This window comes from Spermophilus citellus (assembly GCF_964194105.1).
Source record: "Spermophilus citellus genome assembly, chromosome: 1".
Taxonomy (NCBI): domain Eukaryota; kingdom Metazoa; phylum Chordata; class Mammalia; order Rodentia; family Sciuridae; genus Spermophilus; species Spermophilus citellus.
In genome coordinates this window covers 168,165,442-168,182,648 of record NC_138182.1, presented here as the reverse complement: position 1 = coordinate 168,182,648, position 17,207 = coordinate 168,165,442, and the positions used below count along the sequence as shown (strand labels likewise).

Below are 17,207 nucleotides of genomic sequence, written 5' to 3'. Positions count from 1 at the left end.
TCGGGCCGCATGCATGCCAGGCGAGCGCGCTACCGCTTGAGCCACATCCCCAGCTCCAAACCACATTATCTTTTTTTAAACATATTTTTTATTTGTAAGTGGACACAACCCCTCTATCTATCTATCTATCTATCTATCTATCTATCTATCTATCTATCTATCTATCTATCATGTTGAGAATCCAACCCAAAGCTTCAAATGTGCTAGGCGAGCACTCTACCACTGAGCCACAACCCCAGCCTCCTCAAACACGTTATCTTTTTTAAAATTTTTTTTTGTTAATTAACCTTGTAATTTTTTTTTTAGTTGTAGATGGACACAATACCTTTATTTTGTTTATTTTTATGTTGTGCTGAGGAACAAATCCAGTGCCTCAAACGTGCAAGGCAAGCACTCTATGGCTGAGCCATATCTCTAGCCCCTGGACCTTTATTTTATTCATTTATTTATATGCAGTGCTGAGAATTGAACCAGTGGCTAACACAGTCTAGGTAAGCACTCTATCACTGAGCCACAATCCCAGCCCTAATACACATTATCTTTTAAGTGAAATTCATAGTACCCTATTTCCCTTTACATTTCAAGTTGAGAAGAGAATAATTAGAGAGATTGGGCCAGGGCTTATAACTTTCAGTTATTGGCTCAAATGAGGAGACTTCTAGAACTATTAGTGTTTATTCGGTTTTGCAGAACAAATACCCTGGTATTAAGCATCACTGTTAAAAGATTCCAATTTACAGAATCTCAAACAGTTATTGTGTGGTCTTGTTACTTAATTTCTCTAGGCCTGTTTCTTTGTAAAGTGGAAACACTCATATTTACTTGATAGGTTGTTGCTAAGATTTTATGAGATAGAGCTTGTAAGGTAATGCCTAGCGAGTGAAAAGTTTTCAGTAATATGTGCTTTTCCCCAAGACTGATTAAATTATCAATGAATTATTAATTAAATAATATTTTTAGACTGAAATATTATACATGCCAAGGTCTTGGTAACTTTTTAGTCATTCTAATTTTAATCATCCTGTGTCATATTATTCCTACTTGAATTTTATATTTATTTACTGTTTCACTTCAACATCTTACAGAATTTAGAACTACAAGAATAGGGAAGAGGGCTGGGGATGTGGCTCAAGTGGTAGCGCACTTGTCTGGCATGCGCAAGGCACTGGGTTTGATCCTCAACACCACATAAAGATAAAATAAAGATATTATAAAAAAAGAATAGGAAAGAAAAACAAGGGAAAGAAGGGATTGTGACAATGAATTATTGCTGTGGGGAAAGTTTCCTCCAAATTGGATAGTTTACAAACAATACATACCACACAAATGTTATGCTTGTATCCAACCTTTCCCCCAAAACTTTTAAATTGCCAAAGCAACCCCCCCCCAAGTAATACATAATCTAACAAAGATTAATCGATTTTTGAAAAAGGAAGAGAGAGAACTGGGCATGGTGGCATGTATGTACAGTCCCAGATACTCAGGAAGCTGAAGTGGGAGCATTATTTGAGTTCAGGAGTTTGAAAGCAGTTTGGGCAACATAATGAGAACCTGTCATCAAAATCAAACCAAACCACCAACAAAAACAAAACAAAAAATCCCCCCTCCCAATAAAAAATCAGCAAAAAAAAAAGTTTATTACTGAGATTTCTTTGCTTCTTTTTCCTTCCGAGTAGTGGGGATTAAACACAGGGCTTTACACATGATAGGAAAGCACTCTACCTCTATCACTCAGCTACATCCATAGCCCTTCTGTATTTTTATTTTGAGGCAGGATCTGGCTATGTTGCTCAGGCTGGCCTTGAACTTGCAATCCTCCTGCCTTAGTCTCTACAACAGCTGGGATTAGATGTTTCCCACTATGCCTGGCTATTTATATTCCTTTTAATGAGAAAAACCTTATTACTTTAGGTAAATTGCAATGGTTCATAACTTTGGTGCCATCTGGTTTAACTAAGGAGTTATAGATTGTTTCAATAGGTTTGAGGTAGAACCTAAGACTATATCAAGTAATTATGAATGCTCCATAGAGGATTCTAATCACCCCAATGATTGAGACCTATGAGTATAGTGGAAAACTCTAAAGATCTGAAGTAACAAAACTTGAATTTTCTACTTGGTCATTTTCTTTGCTTAGCCTCTCATCTGTAAAAAAAAAAAAAGTATCTTAAGTGAGATGAATGGTTTTCAACTCAGGATGCAAGACAGAATTCATGGGAGTACTGGTGCCTGCAAGATTTCCACTCAGGTTCTGATGATCTGACTTGGGGTGGGGGGTAAGTTTTTTCAGGTGATTCCAATGTAAGCTAAGATTGAGAAGCAATGGCTAGAACATCTTTAAGTTCCATTCTACCCTAAAATCAGCTGATTTTGGTAACTAAATTAATCTTTGTTTCATTAAAATAAATTAAACAGTTTGTCAGTCATCTGATTAGATTTTTAATTATTTAACTCAAAATGTTTAATTCAAAATATGAAAATAAGTGCGTTAAAAAACTAGGGTTTGAAAAATACAAATCCAATAAACAAGATGCTTTAAAAAATAGTGTGAAATCAAAATTTCGTGTAAGGCATAATACATTTCCAAGTGAATTAAATCTAAAATTTAAAGAAAATACAAAAGTAAAACTGCATAGCCAGGAAATTGGAGTAGATCTCTGAAGAAAATCTGACAGAAAAACAATAACAAAAATTTATTTAGAGCTACTATCAGGAACTTAAAAAAAAGATAGACATTATGTCAGTGGTCTATCCAATGAAAAATGGTCTAGCAGATATTAGTGAGATGTTGGGGAAAAAGCCTGAAGGAAGGCCTTGCAGAGAAAGACAAGTTTGACCCCTTCGCTAGAGTTCAAGGGTGTAGTGAAATGCACAGGAAGCTGGGGTTTGAGGAAGAGAAGACTCCCCATCATCAATGAGGCCATTTAAGAACAATTTAGGTCAAAACAATCATGCAGATGTGCTTGAGAACTTATATTAAATACAAGCATCACTAGACTCACTACTAATTCACATAAGACTAGAAAGCAGGGAATGGAATTAATGAAACTGTTTCTACTTGTATTACTTGGAACTAGTTAGATAATTGGATTTATTTATTTATTTATGGTATCAGGGACAGAACCTAGGGGACCCTTAACCACTGGGCCACATCTCTGCCCTTTTTGTTTTGATACATAGCCTCACTAAATTGCTTAAGGCCTTGTTAAATTGCTGAGGCTGGCCTCCAACTTGTAATCTCTTTGCTTTAGCCTTCCAAGTTGCTGGGATTTCAGGCATGCCACCATACCCACTGTAGATGATTAATTTTGATATCTAATTTCCACTTTTTCTAGAAATACTGCTTACATGTTCATTGTGTAGAATATAAGGAAAAAAAATGAAAATAGACCCCAACCTCAGCATCTTGATAGAAATTTGATGTTCTGTATACATATTTCCATTTTTTTCCATATGTAGTTTGTATGAATTTGCATCATAAATTTAGTTGAACAAATTTATGGTGGGCAGAGGCATGATTTTTACCTCAGGTGAATATATTACTTTATAAGGTAAAAGGGAATTAAAGCTGCTGCTGGGGCTGGGGTTATGGCTCAGCAGTAGAGAGCTCGCCTCGCATGTGCAAGGCCCTGGGTTCGATCCTCAGCACCACATAAAAATAAATAAAACATATATATATATATATATATATATATATATATATATATATATATAAAGCTGCTGCTGATTTGACTATCCTGTCTTACCTATGTGCAAATGGAAGTGGTACAGAAAGAGAGGGTTGGTCAGAGAAAGGTATTGGAAGAAGCAGAAGAGTTTTGAAAAATGAGAGGACTGTCTATCATTGCTGGCCTTTTAAGACGGAGTAAGGGGACAATGAGACAAAGAACATGGGTAACATTTAGAAGCTGGATATAGTCCTCATGTGATAAGCCAGAAAGAAAACAACAAGGAACTGAATTTTGCCAACAATCTAAATGAAAAAGGAAATGGATTCTTAAGAGTCTCCAAGGGAATACAGTCTAACATCTAGATTTCAGTCCTGTGCAATCCATTATCACATTCCTGACATAAAACTGTGTGTTGTTTTAAGTCACTAAACCTGTGGTAATTTGTTACAACAGTAATAGAAAATGTACATAGCAAAAAAAAATTGTCATCTTTGTTTCGTTTAAATCAAGGTTTATCCAGTGCTGAATTCACATTTTCTTGGATTTGCAGGATATTCAATCCTTATCATTATCAGGCCCTTTCTTCTCCCACTGAAGTATCCTCTTCTTCCCATAAGACCAGGCAAGGTTGTCTTCAAACCACACAAAGACCCATGGAAAGAAGTATAATGGTTAGGTTATCTACTTGAAAGATAAACAAAACATAAGTTAACATCTTACTAAAATGTCTTGCCACAGGTAAATTGGTTATATCTCATCGATATTTTATTCCCCTTCCTAGTGCCTTGGAATTTTCCAGAAGGTGGGTCACTGATAGTCTTTATTCTGAAACCAAGTATGCCACTGGTAACATCACATTTTCTCAGTTTTTTCAAGATCAAAGCTCATAAATCTGGATAGTGGGTGAATTTCCTGCATCCAAGAGGGGAAACTGACTCTCTTTTCTGATTATATCTTTTTTTGTTGTTGTTGTTACTAGGGATCTGGAGATTGAAGCCAGGGGTGCTTTACCACTGAGCTACATCCCCAGTCCTCTGTATTTTTTGTTTTAAGACAGGTTATTTTTTGTTTTAAATACAAAGGTATTTTTTGCTGATGCTGGCCTCAAACTTTTGATCCTCTTGCCTGAGTTGCTGGGATTACAGAGGTGAGCCACCAGGCCCAGATTAGGGGTTGTTCTTTACAGAGAAGTACAGAGGGCACAGACCACGTATGTAACAATGGAAATAGACTATGCAAAATGAGAAAAACATGAACAAGGGAAAAAGTAGTGGGAGAGCTAAATGGCTGGATTTTAAATCCTTTGCAGGGTAGTCAATGATCTGATATGGATGTTAAAGAGAAAGCCAAAGATGACTCATGTGCTCTCTCATAGCAATGTTGGGAGCTTAGAGAAATCTTAAATGATTTAAGAGAATATTTCTTTTTTTTTTTTTTTTTTTGATTCTAGGGATCGAACCCAGGGACACTTACCATGGAACCACATTCCCAGCCCTTTTTAAAAATTTGAGACAGGATCTTGTTGAGTTGCTATTGCTGGCCTCTAGCTTGCAGTCTCTGGCCTCAGCCCCCAAATCACTGGGATTATAGGTGTATGCCACAGTACCTGGAGAGAGCACATTTATGGAAACTAGAGAGGAGCAGATTCCTTTGGTTTAGATAGTCACACAAAAGTGTACTTATGCAGTTAACAAGTTGTTTCCCCACCAGGACATAATGGCCCGTGCCTGTAATCCCAATGGCTCAGGAGGCGAGGCTGAGGCAAGTGGATTGAAAGTGGGAAGCCAGCCCAGCAATTTAGTGAAACTCTCAACAACTTAGAGACCCTGTCTCAAAATACAAAATAAGAACCGGGGACACAGTTCAGTGATAATGCAATGCACCCCTGGGTTCAGTCTCCAGCATTAGGAAAAAAAAAAAGGAAAGAAAAATTTAAAGCTCATTCTCCTAAATCTGTAGCCAGGATTTATTTAAATTTTGGTTCATCTTCTTTCCTATAGTCTCTGTGTTTAATTTATCTCCCAATTCCAACTGGTTTAAGTGTCAATTCTTTTTCTCATCCTACTACCATCAAATGTGGCTTTTCCAGACATTTTCTAACCTTATATAGGGTACTCCAAAAGAAAAGAGGGGTGTTGTTTCCAAGGGAAAATAGTGCAGAATAGTTGAAAACAACAACCCTGTATTCTATTCACAAACATTATTTTAAGATTACTGAGAAAACTGACAGAGAAACATTTTAAGAATTATAATATTACTCCATTATATTATTGGTAGTCCGTTTTATTAATCCTTCTTGACAAAAAAAAAATAGTATAATTGTGATCATAAAACAACTCACATGATTGATGAAAACCAAGTTTAATTCTTTAAATGTTGTATGTTAGCAGAAATAACAGGAAACATTACAAATGAAAAGAAATCAGCACTCATTTTGGGCAAGCAGCATTTCTAACCTCATTCTAAGTAAGATTACATTTTGATTTTTTTAAAAAACTGAGCTACCTGGCTATTTCAGTTAACCAGAAGCTATAAAACATTGGGGCAAGGTAGTTACCTTTTATGGTTTTTTCAACCATAAAACCTATATATACTCCAGTCCAGGGCTCCTGTTGCATCTTGATCCCAAGGGTCTCGGACAATTTAAAAACTTCATTTAACAACTATTTGGTGTGTACTGTGGAAGAGCATGAAGAAATATCAAAGGATGGGGCACAGGACATAGTATGAAACAGAGCAGCAGAAGAGTTCTGTTTTCAGTAGGCCTTTGTTGGCCATTTAGCTACCAAGTACTTCAACTAGCTGCTGAAACTACTCTGGATGCACTTACCCTGGGAATTCAGTAAATTCTTATAAACTGTAGCCAGAAGGTAGGAAATGCAGAATTCCATCTTTTCCTTAGTTTTACGGGTATTACATTCAAACCTGGTTATCTGGAGTGCTTTGGGAGAGGACGCCCTTACCTGTCTTAGGGAGGCGGACTAATTTCACCTACAGTGCCACCCACACAACTCATGCTTTCCTACCTGGTGGCACGTCCCAAAGGGCCCTGGCCAATAGGCTCCTTCCTTCCCCGCAGCAGGGCGGGACTCCAAGCCTGGGCACCGGAGACCCGCCCCCATACGTGGCGTGCGTGAGTGCGTGCTGCGTGGCGCCAGCGGCGTAGGCTGGTTTCTATAGCGCGTAGCGCCCCCCAGCGTCAGTAAGTCCTCAGTGCGAGGCCTGACCAGAGCACTGGCCATGGAGCCGCAGAAAGAGGCGCGAACACCCCCGGACCTCATCGTGAGGCCGCCAGGGGCCTTGAGGTCTCAGACGCTTAGTGAGGAGGAGCGGCAGGAGGGCGGTGCATCGCTGGTAGAGTCCACCTTGGGCGCAGAGGCCGATAGCGCGAGTGCCGAGGGCCTGTGGGAGTTGCCTGTGGAGCCGGCTGAGCGGAGGCCCGAGTGCAGCCGCTGCAGGTGACCGCGGGGCCGGGGGGCGGGGACTACAGCAGGTGGCGGCCTTCAGAGGTGCAGCGCTCCCTGTCGGGTAGGAGGACTCTGGCAGCGCGGTCCTTGGTGTGGCAGTTTAGGTTGGTGGACCTGGAGTCACTGATAACGCCTAACATAGCTCTTTAGTAAGAAGCCACTTATTAGGTTCGATTATTTAGCCTGACGTCCTGCAAGATATTGGCGTATTATGGGATCATCAGGCATAACTTCCGTTTCCAAGAAACTTGAGAGTCTGAGAGGGAGCTCTTAAAGGTGTAATGACAATACTTGCAGTGCTTAAGTAGCATAGTCTTCTTACAAAAAGCGAAGTAAAGCAAAACAAAACAACAACAACAAAATGGATTGGAGGAGAGGGACAAGCAAGAAGGCTACTACAATAATTAAGGTTGTTATTCAGAATTCTGTATTTATTTAGAAATACTTACTGAGCACCTGAAGTATGCAGGCTCTATTTTGGGTCCCAAGAACGCAGTGATGAATAAAGTATAGTCCCTACTCTGCCTGGGGGTACTTAGAGTTTAATGGAGAGAAAGTTTTTTAGACAAGCAAAATAGCAACAACATTGAATGCTCATAAAATGTCTGTTTACATAATTTTTGGGGTTACCTCCGTGGTCTGGTGTATTTTGGGATTGTGAAATTTGCTTCCTCTGCTTGCTTATTTTCAATATTTTCAGATATACCAGTCTTTTTACCTCCTGTGTGTACCTACAAGGCATCTCTTTCCCTGATTACAGCAGATCTGTATCAGTCATCAGTAACCTCCATGTGGATCCTTTCCTTTTTTTTTTTTTTTTTGTCTGCTTTCCCTTACTTTGACAAAATACCTGAGATAATCAACTTAAAAGGAGGAAAGGTTTATTTTGGCTTATGGTTTCAGCTCATGGTCACTTGGCCCTGTTCCTTTGAGTTTGTGGCTGCATAGTACATTATGGTGGGGAACACTTGGAAGTGGAGGAGTCCTGTTCACTCCTGGCAGACCAGGAAGTAGAGAGAAAGAAAGTGGCCTGAGGTCCCAATATCCCTTTCAAGGTCATGTTCCCATTAATCTAATTTCCTTCCACTAGGTCCCATCTTATTTCCACTAGCCCCACTTCTTAAATATTCCACCATCTCCCAGTAATGCCATGGCCAGTAGCCAAGCCTTCAACACATGGGCCAAACTAAATTAAACCAAACATTTCAGATCCAGACTAAACCATGCCTCTATTTCCTCACCTTGGAATCAAAATTGTGCAGTTTGCCATTAGATATAACACTGCCCCAAAATAGCTCTCACTAAAGACATAAGCAACCTCCTTAGGGAACTTTTCCTTTATTTACCCCATATTAGGGATTGAATATAGGGCTTTGTGCTCGCTAGGCAAGAGATCTGTAACTGAGCTACATTCCCAGCCTTTAATTTTTTTTTTTTTTTTTTTTTTTTTTTTTAAGACTGGTCTCACTATGTTTCCTAGGCTGGGCTCATACTTTGTGATCCTTCTGTTTCTCAGCCTCTTGAGGAGCTGGTTTTACTGCACCTGGCTCACTTTTTACTAACTCTTTTGGCAGTATTCTGGAGTTGAATACTCACTTCTTCAAAACTTACTTCTTTGGTTTTCCTTTGATTTTATTTGGCTTTTCTAACTTAGTCTCCTTTGCCTATTCTATTCAAACTCTAAATGTTCAGTTTCCTGAGATCTGTGTTCTAAGGTTTATTACTCTTCTAACCCTACACAGTTTCAACTTGTGATCTTACCAGGTTTCATGGGTTAGGGATTACCCATATCTCAGTTTTTCTAGCCCAGACCTTTTTATCTGAGCACCAGACCTACACATTCATTTTTTATTGTCTTCTTTGCTAATCACCGACAATACCGTGGAATCCATGTCCATGTGAGTGTTTATTCTCTTACTGGATACAGACAATTAAACAGCAAATAATCATCCAAATGTGTAATTACAGACTGGAAAAAAAAAGCAATGATGGAAGAGAATGGGAAGCTATGATAGAAAATACCTAAGTGGTGTCAGAGGAGATCTCTGAAGAGATAACATTTCAGTGGTTCTGAATAGTGGTTCTGAATAGTAGTTCTGAATAGACTAAAGAGTACATGATAAAGCTTGCATAAAATCTTTAACCAAAGAGTCTTCCTTTCACCATTCTATTGAGTCCTCTTCCAGGATTTCTAAATGGTATCCTCTAACCCCCTTAGACAACTGGTTCAAATGAGCTTCATTCACATACTTCTTTGTGCAAAACATGGTCCTTCCTACTCACAAATTATCCATTTGAAAACAGAGGGATGGAGAAAAGCATTCTAAGAAGAGCAGAAGGACAGAATGTGGTTGAATGTCTTTAAGAAGTACTTTACTTTGGACATTTTAACCTTTTCCAGGGACTAGATTATAAGACTTCAGAGGAAGGTATTGTGAATGTAAGGATAGTTGTATATTTTCTAGATGTACTCTGTACAGATGACCCTTCATTTAATGATGGTTTGGTTTACAGTTTTTCAACTTGGCAAGAGTGCAAAAGCCATGTGCATTTAGTAGAAACTGTGCTTCAAATTTGAACTTTGGTCTTTTGCTGGGCTAGGGATATGTGGAACTTCTCTTTAGATTCTGGCTGCAGCAGCTCCCAGTTAGTCTGTGGTCATGACCAATACTCTATGTATACTGTGTTCCTAAGTTATTGTGTTCTTTAGGTTACACTTATTAAACACGTTTTTGACTACAGTATTTTCAGTATAATATGGGTTTATCAGACCTAATCATATTGTAAGTCAAGGAGCATCTCTGTATAATCAACACTCAGTAAACCTTTCAGGAGGATGGATAATTTGTGACTAGAAGGGACCATGTTTTGCACAAAGAAGTATGTGAATGCAGCTCATTTAAACAAGTTGTGTAAGGGGGTCAGAGGATACCATTTAGAAATCTTTGAAGAAGACTCAATAGGATGGTGAAAGGAAGAATCCATGGTTAAATTTTTTGCAAGCTTTATCATGTACTCTTTAGTCTATTCAGTCTATTATGAATGCTGTTTATAGTTTTTTAAAAAATTAATTGCATATGGTTAGTAGATATTTATATTTTTAAAAATAAAAATGACTTGCTGGATTTTGTTTCCATTGACTTTCAGTTAATACTTTAGTATTATAATTCATCCTAACATTTCTTTACTTTGCTTATTTCTCATGAAATTTCTTTTAAAAGATTTTCTCCTCCTTGGCATACATTTTATTTGCTTTGATTGAATAGAAGAGAACATAGTTCTAGAAAAAAATACAATTCTAGAATTAGGGAGAATGTTTAGGTGCTATCAATAATGTATAAATGAATTGATGGCTACTTATATTTTATTTGATTGGCCTGCTAGAATTCTACTAGTTTCCTGGATGATCTTTATATTTATGCTTACAGTATTTTAAAAAATGTATTCTTAGAGTTGAGCAATCAGTAAATCTCTATTATTTGGCCATCAACTTACATAGTATTCATTTTGCTAAATACATTACTATAATTGTCACTGCCTAAGGAGTCCTAGAAATTAGGTTTGTTTGGGAAATACAAACTCAATTTAACTTCTCAGCATAATCTTGCTCATTAGAAATATAACACATCTTAAACATGAGTGGAATATTCTTTAAAAAAAATCCCAAACTTATTTATTATTACATAGTATAGATTCTATAAACGTATTCTTTTCTTTATGTGTTTCTTGTTTATAGTTCATTATAGGTAATGAACTACAATAAGATTTTTGTTCCTCACATACACATGTATGTACTATAGAATGCATTTGGAAAGAGTTTGAAAATCATTGAGGCCCCAAGGCTCTGAATAAAATAGGAAAAAGACTCTTTTGAATTTTTCAGAGTGAAAATCTTTATGATTTTGCTTAGATTAAAATCCTTTTGCAGCTGGGCTCAGTGGTACCTGACTGTAATCCCAGTGGCTCAGAGGCTGAGGCAGGAGGATGATGAGTTTAAAGCAAGGCTCAGCAAAAGTGAGGTGCTAAGCAACTCAGTGAGACCCTGTCTCTAAATAAAATACAAAATAGGGTTGGGTATGTGGCTCAATGTTTCAGTGCCCCTGAGTTCAATCCCTGGTTAACCCCCCCCCCAAAAAAAAAATTATTTTGCAGACTTTTAAAGTCTTACTTAAATTTTATGACTAGAATGGGAAGTTTTAAATTCTTTTATAAGTATACGATATCCTTTTGCAGTCTTTAAAATCAGGACATCATGGGAATAAGAGCCAGAAGATAAGAGTATACATATTCTTCAAGTTATTAGTGCTTCACAAATATTGATAGTCTTTAATTTTGTTAGAAAATCACATGTAGTATCTGTGTTAAGTATGTTGTCCTTTTCTTGTTGGATTCCGCAAAATTAGCTTCTTTCACAGATGATATATGCAGTATGTTTTAGGAACACATAAGGACATGTACCAAATTATGGTTATTTTGAGTTGGGATATGGGGAAAAAGTCATGGAAATCTTGGAATTGATATCTAAGCTGAAACAGAAGGACATAGGGAAAATATTTAACCTGGCTTCTAATATTTATGGTTAACTAGGGAAGAAACTAGAAGTTGAGGGAGGGAACAGTATGTTCTGGCAGAGTGATCAGCATGTATAATAGTATTTAGAGAATTTTACAGACATGAGGCTACAGAGATTAGTGACAGTTGGACTAGAAAGGGCCAAATAAGCTCTGTCAGGATATTTGGGTCTAATGCTGTAGAACCTGCCAAACCAGCCACTGAAATAACTATTATTTTGAATGGTGATGGCAATTTTGACTTTTTAAAAAAAACATATATTTTAAAGATGTTGATGGATCTTTATTTTATTTATTTATTTATATGTGGTTCTGAGAATTGAACCTAGTCTCTCACACATGCTGGGCAAGTATACTACCACTGCGCCACACCCCCAGCCCAAGTTTGGCTTTTACAGGGGACTTTTAGCCATATCATTTATACTTTAATTAATTAATTCATTAATTTGTTTTTTAAAAAATATTTTATTTTACGTGGTGCTGAGGACTGAACCCAGTGCCTCATGCATACTAGGCGAAACGCTCTACCTCCAAGCCACAACCCCAGCCCATATACTTTATTTTATAGAAACATGAAACTGAATGATGATGTAATGGTAAAAGGCTTGACTAGAAGAGTTATTCCAGAAAGACAGGAATCCTAATTACACATCTTCTGTGGATATTGCTGTGAGTTTGAGGAGAAGTCATATACCACTTAGAAATCATCATTCAGAATAATAATTTCTAAAAACTGTATTAAAATCTGTTCAAGGGAAGAAACAGCAAGGAAAGTGTTCATTCAAATTGATTCAGACCTTGAAACAAGTTTTTCTTTCTCAAAGCCTTTCTTCTCAAGAAAAGTACAAAGTTTTAAGGATTATAATAAACCACATCTATGAATTTAGCACCCATTTATGAACCATCAGCCATCTGCTAGGGACACACCAGACCTCCATATTTTGCATACTATATTTTATTACTTCTTGTAATAACTTTTTGGAATTGATGATGCTATTCACTTTATTATACTTTCTTACTGTATTTTTTCCCCTGTGCTGGATATTGAACTCAGGGTTTACTGTTCATTTTTAAATACTCAGGAGGTAGAGGTAACAGGCGAATTGCAGAGTTGAATCTTTAGCTTCAGGCCACTTGGTTTCCAAGCTCCTACAAGTACCTAACTTCACACTCCTGTGGAAGAGGTCTTAGAATTTTATTTGCACAGTAGGTATAGTTACTAGCGGAAGTGGGTCACTAAAGCTGCAAAAGTAGTTGTGATTTTTCATACTTTTTACCTCCCTACTGGGTATTGAACCTAGGGGTGGTCTATCACTGAGCCAAGATCTCTAGCTCTCTTAATTTTTATTTTGAGACAGTGTTTCACTGAGTTTCTCAGGCTGGCCTCAAGCTTGTCTTGCTTCAGTCTTCTTAGTCACTGGGATTATGGGTGTGTGCCATCTTGCCTAGCAGTTTTCATACTTTTAAAGTTAGTAACAAATGCCTGAACTTTAATATTTTCTCTAGTTCTTTTACTTAATGTATCTTAACTTTTCCCTATTCTTTATGCATGAGTAATCTGGAGAAAAAAGTGATATGGATACCAGTGTTGTGGGGGTAGGGAGGTAAGGATGAAGGTGAAGAGGAGGAGAGGGAGAAGGGAGAGGGGAAAGAGAAAGGACTGCAAATGGTTAGGAAGAATGCAGGAGCCACAAACTGCCATCCTATAGATGTTTTACACTGTATTTTTACAGCTTTTATATTAGTTGCTAACAATTAAAGTAAATAAGACTTTTATATAAAAAAATATCTAATTTTTGGCTTCCAAGAAAGTAGGAAGATCTGCCAACTCAGGGACTACTTCCCTGAACAATAGCTGGTTGAGCTGAATATTGACTGTGCCTGTAGATTGGGCATGATCTGTCCAGGTCCTCTTAGCTCTCAAATCATTCCTGCCTAACTCATTTGTGTCCCCAATAGACATTTTTGTTTTGTTTCTGGGTCTCATCTATATCTTTGTGCCTAGTTTGACTGAGCAGTAGTGTAATATCTGTTTGTATGTTTGGGTGGGAAAAGTGAAAAATGGCAATTTTAAGGGTAATTGATTTAGAATAATTGAAACTGTTCACTTGGCATCAACACTTGGGGGGAAAACTACTTTGGCATGCTTAAAGACAACTGGATTATTAAGGATAATTTTTAGGATAAAAATTAGGGATTCTAAACAGCATACTACAGGGACAAAGCCACATCAATGTGTATAGCAGCACAATTCACAATAGCTAAACTGTGGAGCCAACCTAGATGCCCTTCAGTGGATGAATGGATAAAAAAAGGTGGCATATATTCACAATGGAATTTTACTCAGCAATAAAAGAGAATAAAATCATGGCATTTGCAGGTAAATGGATGGAGTTAGAGAAGATAATGCTAAGTGAAGTTAGCCAATCCCCCCAAACCAAATGCCGAATGTTTTCTCTGATATAAGGAGGCTGATTCATAGTGGATAGGGATGGGGAGCATGGGAGGAATAGATGAACTCTAGATAGGGCAGAGGGGTGGGAGGGAAGGAGAGGGGGCAGGGGATTAGTAAGGATGGTGGAATGTAGTAGACATTATTATCCAAAGTACATGTATGAAGACGTGAATTGGTGTGAACATACTTTATATACAGAGGTATGAAAAATTGTTCTATATGTGTAATAAGAATTGTGATGCATTCTGCTGTCATGTATTTAACAAATAAAACTAATAAAAACAAAAACAAAGACAAAACAAAAAAAATTAGAGATTCTGAAAATTTGACCTTTTGTATACATCAGAATATCATATTCCCAAAAGAAAATCATCAGCAATTTGTTCTTTCCTGTTATATAGAAAATAATATTTATTCTTTGAAGTAGTTTATTCATAATACATGTGCAAAGCTAACTGATTTTATAAATTACTGTGGAAGCTAATCATATGTTCAAAGTTGAGCAAAGATGATATGTGTCAAGAGAGAATTTTTTCCTAAATCTTAATTAAGTCTCCACAGAGGAGTGACTAGTTTTAAAAAAACACATTAGAGCTTTCTAAATGTTTATTTTCCCTAAGAAAACTAAGAATTATATTAGAACCCTCAAATAGTTTTCTTCAAACAACATCAAAACACATGAATTCCTTAAGTTCATTTGAAATTTGGTATTGTTTAAAAGGAGTTCACAAGTTACAGAGTGCTTTTAAATGTACATTTTTATTTAATCCATGAGACAACCTTGTGATTAAAATAGCGTTTTCCCCTTTTATAGAAGATGATCAAGGTCAGGCGACTAATAGGAGGCACAACTGCTTTAGTTTTCATGTTTTTATTGCCATGCTACATAATAATAAATTATGCTTAAATGAATAGTATGACAGCCTTTATTTTCCTATTGACTACGATAAGTATTTGCAGTGAGGTGTTTCTTGGTCATCTTCTACATAGAATCCTTTTTCCTTTGGCTATGGCTACTTTTAATAATTTGAAATGAACAGTTTTTAATTATTGCCCCTTTTAAGATCCAACCTGTATCTCTTCAATCTCGTACTTGCCTATGATCAGGTTCTCATTTCTTTTGATGTTTTCTCAGTTTGCAGTTAGAAAAGAATGTTTGAAGATATTATTGATAGGAATTGATTTTTTACCTTCTGCTGAATTTTTATTTGCTTGATTTTTGTTTTTCTCTGTTGAAAGCTTAGTAAAAAGATTATGGGGAAAGAGGGAGCATGAAATGAAATAAGTGGAAGAAATGTTCCAGTGCTACTCAAGGAAAACAAAAATGAAAAGGCATGCAATAACCTGTTGACCCAGTGGTAAATCTCTGATCTGTTTGTTTATGTAAACAAGTTATTTGTCAGGCTAATCTTTCATTTTTTTGAATTGTGGTATTGACATGGCTCCCTGGTTGCCAAGCTGCACAATCAGTCCAGTCAATCCAATAATCCCTGCTGAGAAGCGATAGTGGAACATTGGAATGCCAGAGCAGCAGCCACAGTCTGGGTGGAGTCCAAGAGTGATCACCGACTGCTGCAACATAGAGTCGGCCATGTTGATGTAGTGTGCCAGGGCATGCTGACCTGCCACCCCGTGGGCTCTGGGCTGGTGAGAACACCTGCTGCATAATCTGACTCCACACAGCACCAAAGCTCTGAATCCTGAGCATTCCCGATTCTTATCTCAATCTCCTGGGAAGCTGTGATTGGCAGGCCAGCACAAGAAAATAGAAGTGGGACAGACGTGAATGAATGTTCAGACTCAAGGGTTAATTAATAGCATAGTACTTTTCCAAACCCTGATTAGCATAAATCTGGATCAATAGGTACTTTTCTAAACACTGATTAACAGACATTTGGACCAGTAATGTTGACCCAAGTGCCATATAAACCCCTAGACCAGCACCCTCAAGCAGCAACCTTCTTGAGTCCACTCTTACCCTGTAGGAATTCTGTTTCTAGTCACACATAAATAAATCCTACTCTTACACTCATTCTTGTCCGTGATTTCATTATTTGAATTCTCAAGAGAAGAACCCAGAAAGATGAAGTTGGTGGTGAGCTGCTGTGGTCTGCTGCAACATTGCAGGGCGTAGAGCTACAGTATGTTCCTGCACTCTGCAGAGGACAAAGCTGTGGAAAAACTCTGGTTTCAGTATCATATTCATAATATATATATTTTATTTTAACCATCTGTAAATTTACAATTCAGTAACATTAGACACATAATATTCAGTAATCACCACTCTGTACCCCAAATTTTTTCATCATCCTAACATAAACTTTACCCCCAGTCACTTTGCACTTCCTCAGCTCTTGGTAACTTCTATTTTTTTTAATAATTTTTTTTCTTACTGCTGCTGCTAAGAAAGGATTATATGTATTTATGTGGTACCATGTGGTGTTTATACATTGTATAATATATATACATTGTGTAATGCTTAAATCAGGGTAAAAAATACCTATCTTGATTTTTTAAATGATGAAAACATTCAAAATCCTTTATTCTAGCTTTTTGAAATGTATAATACATTCTCCTTACCTGTAGCTATTGTACTATACAATTGTAACCTAGTGCCCATTGATCAAGTTTTTATTCCTCCCTCCGTGTGCTGTCTCTGTCTTCTGTTAACCTCCATTCTACTCTCAACTTCTAGGTTACTTTTTGTTTCTGTGAATTCACCTATTCTAGATATCCCATATAAGTGGAATCATATAATATTGTTCATCTGTTTTGCTTATTTTACTTAACATAATTTTTTCAAGTCCACCCATTGAAGTATATATCAAAATTTCATTACTTTTGTATGTGCAGTCCATATTTTGCCTACTATTATTCACCCATTTGTTCATAAACACTAGTTGTTTCTACTTTTTGACTTTTGTGAACAGTGTTGCTTCAATATCTGTTCTAGTGCCAACATTTAATTCTTTTGGATATGTACCTAGGAATTTCTGGGTCACATGTTCTGTGCTTAATTTTTTGAGGAATTGCTAAACTGTTT

General features: G+C 37.1%; 1 protein-coding gene across 1 annotated transcript in view; it reads left to right on the top strand.

Annotated features, from left to right (window-relative positions):
- The first annotated feature begins 6,216 nt into the window (after positions 1–6,216).
- DTWD2 (DTW domain containing 2) overlaps positions 6,217–17,207 on the top strand; it is a 146,505-nt gene continuing 135,514 nt past the window's right edge. The window contains exon 1 of the mRNA XM_081299110.1: positions 6,217–7,129. Within this exon, the coding sequence (XP_081155236.1) occupies positions 6,912–7,129 (218 nt within the window). The 5' untranslated portion in view covers positions 6,217–6,911. The remainder of the gene's footprint in view (positions 7,130–17,207) is intronic.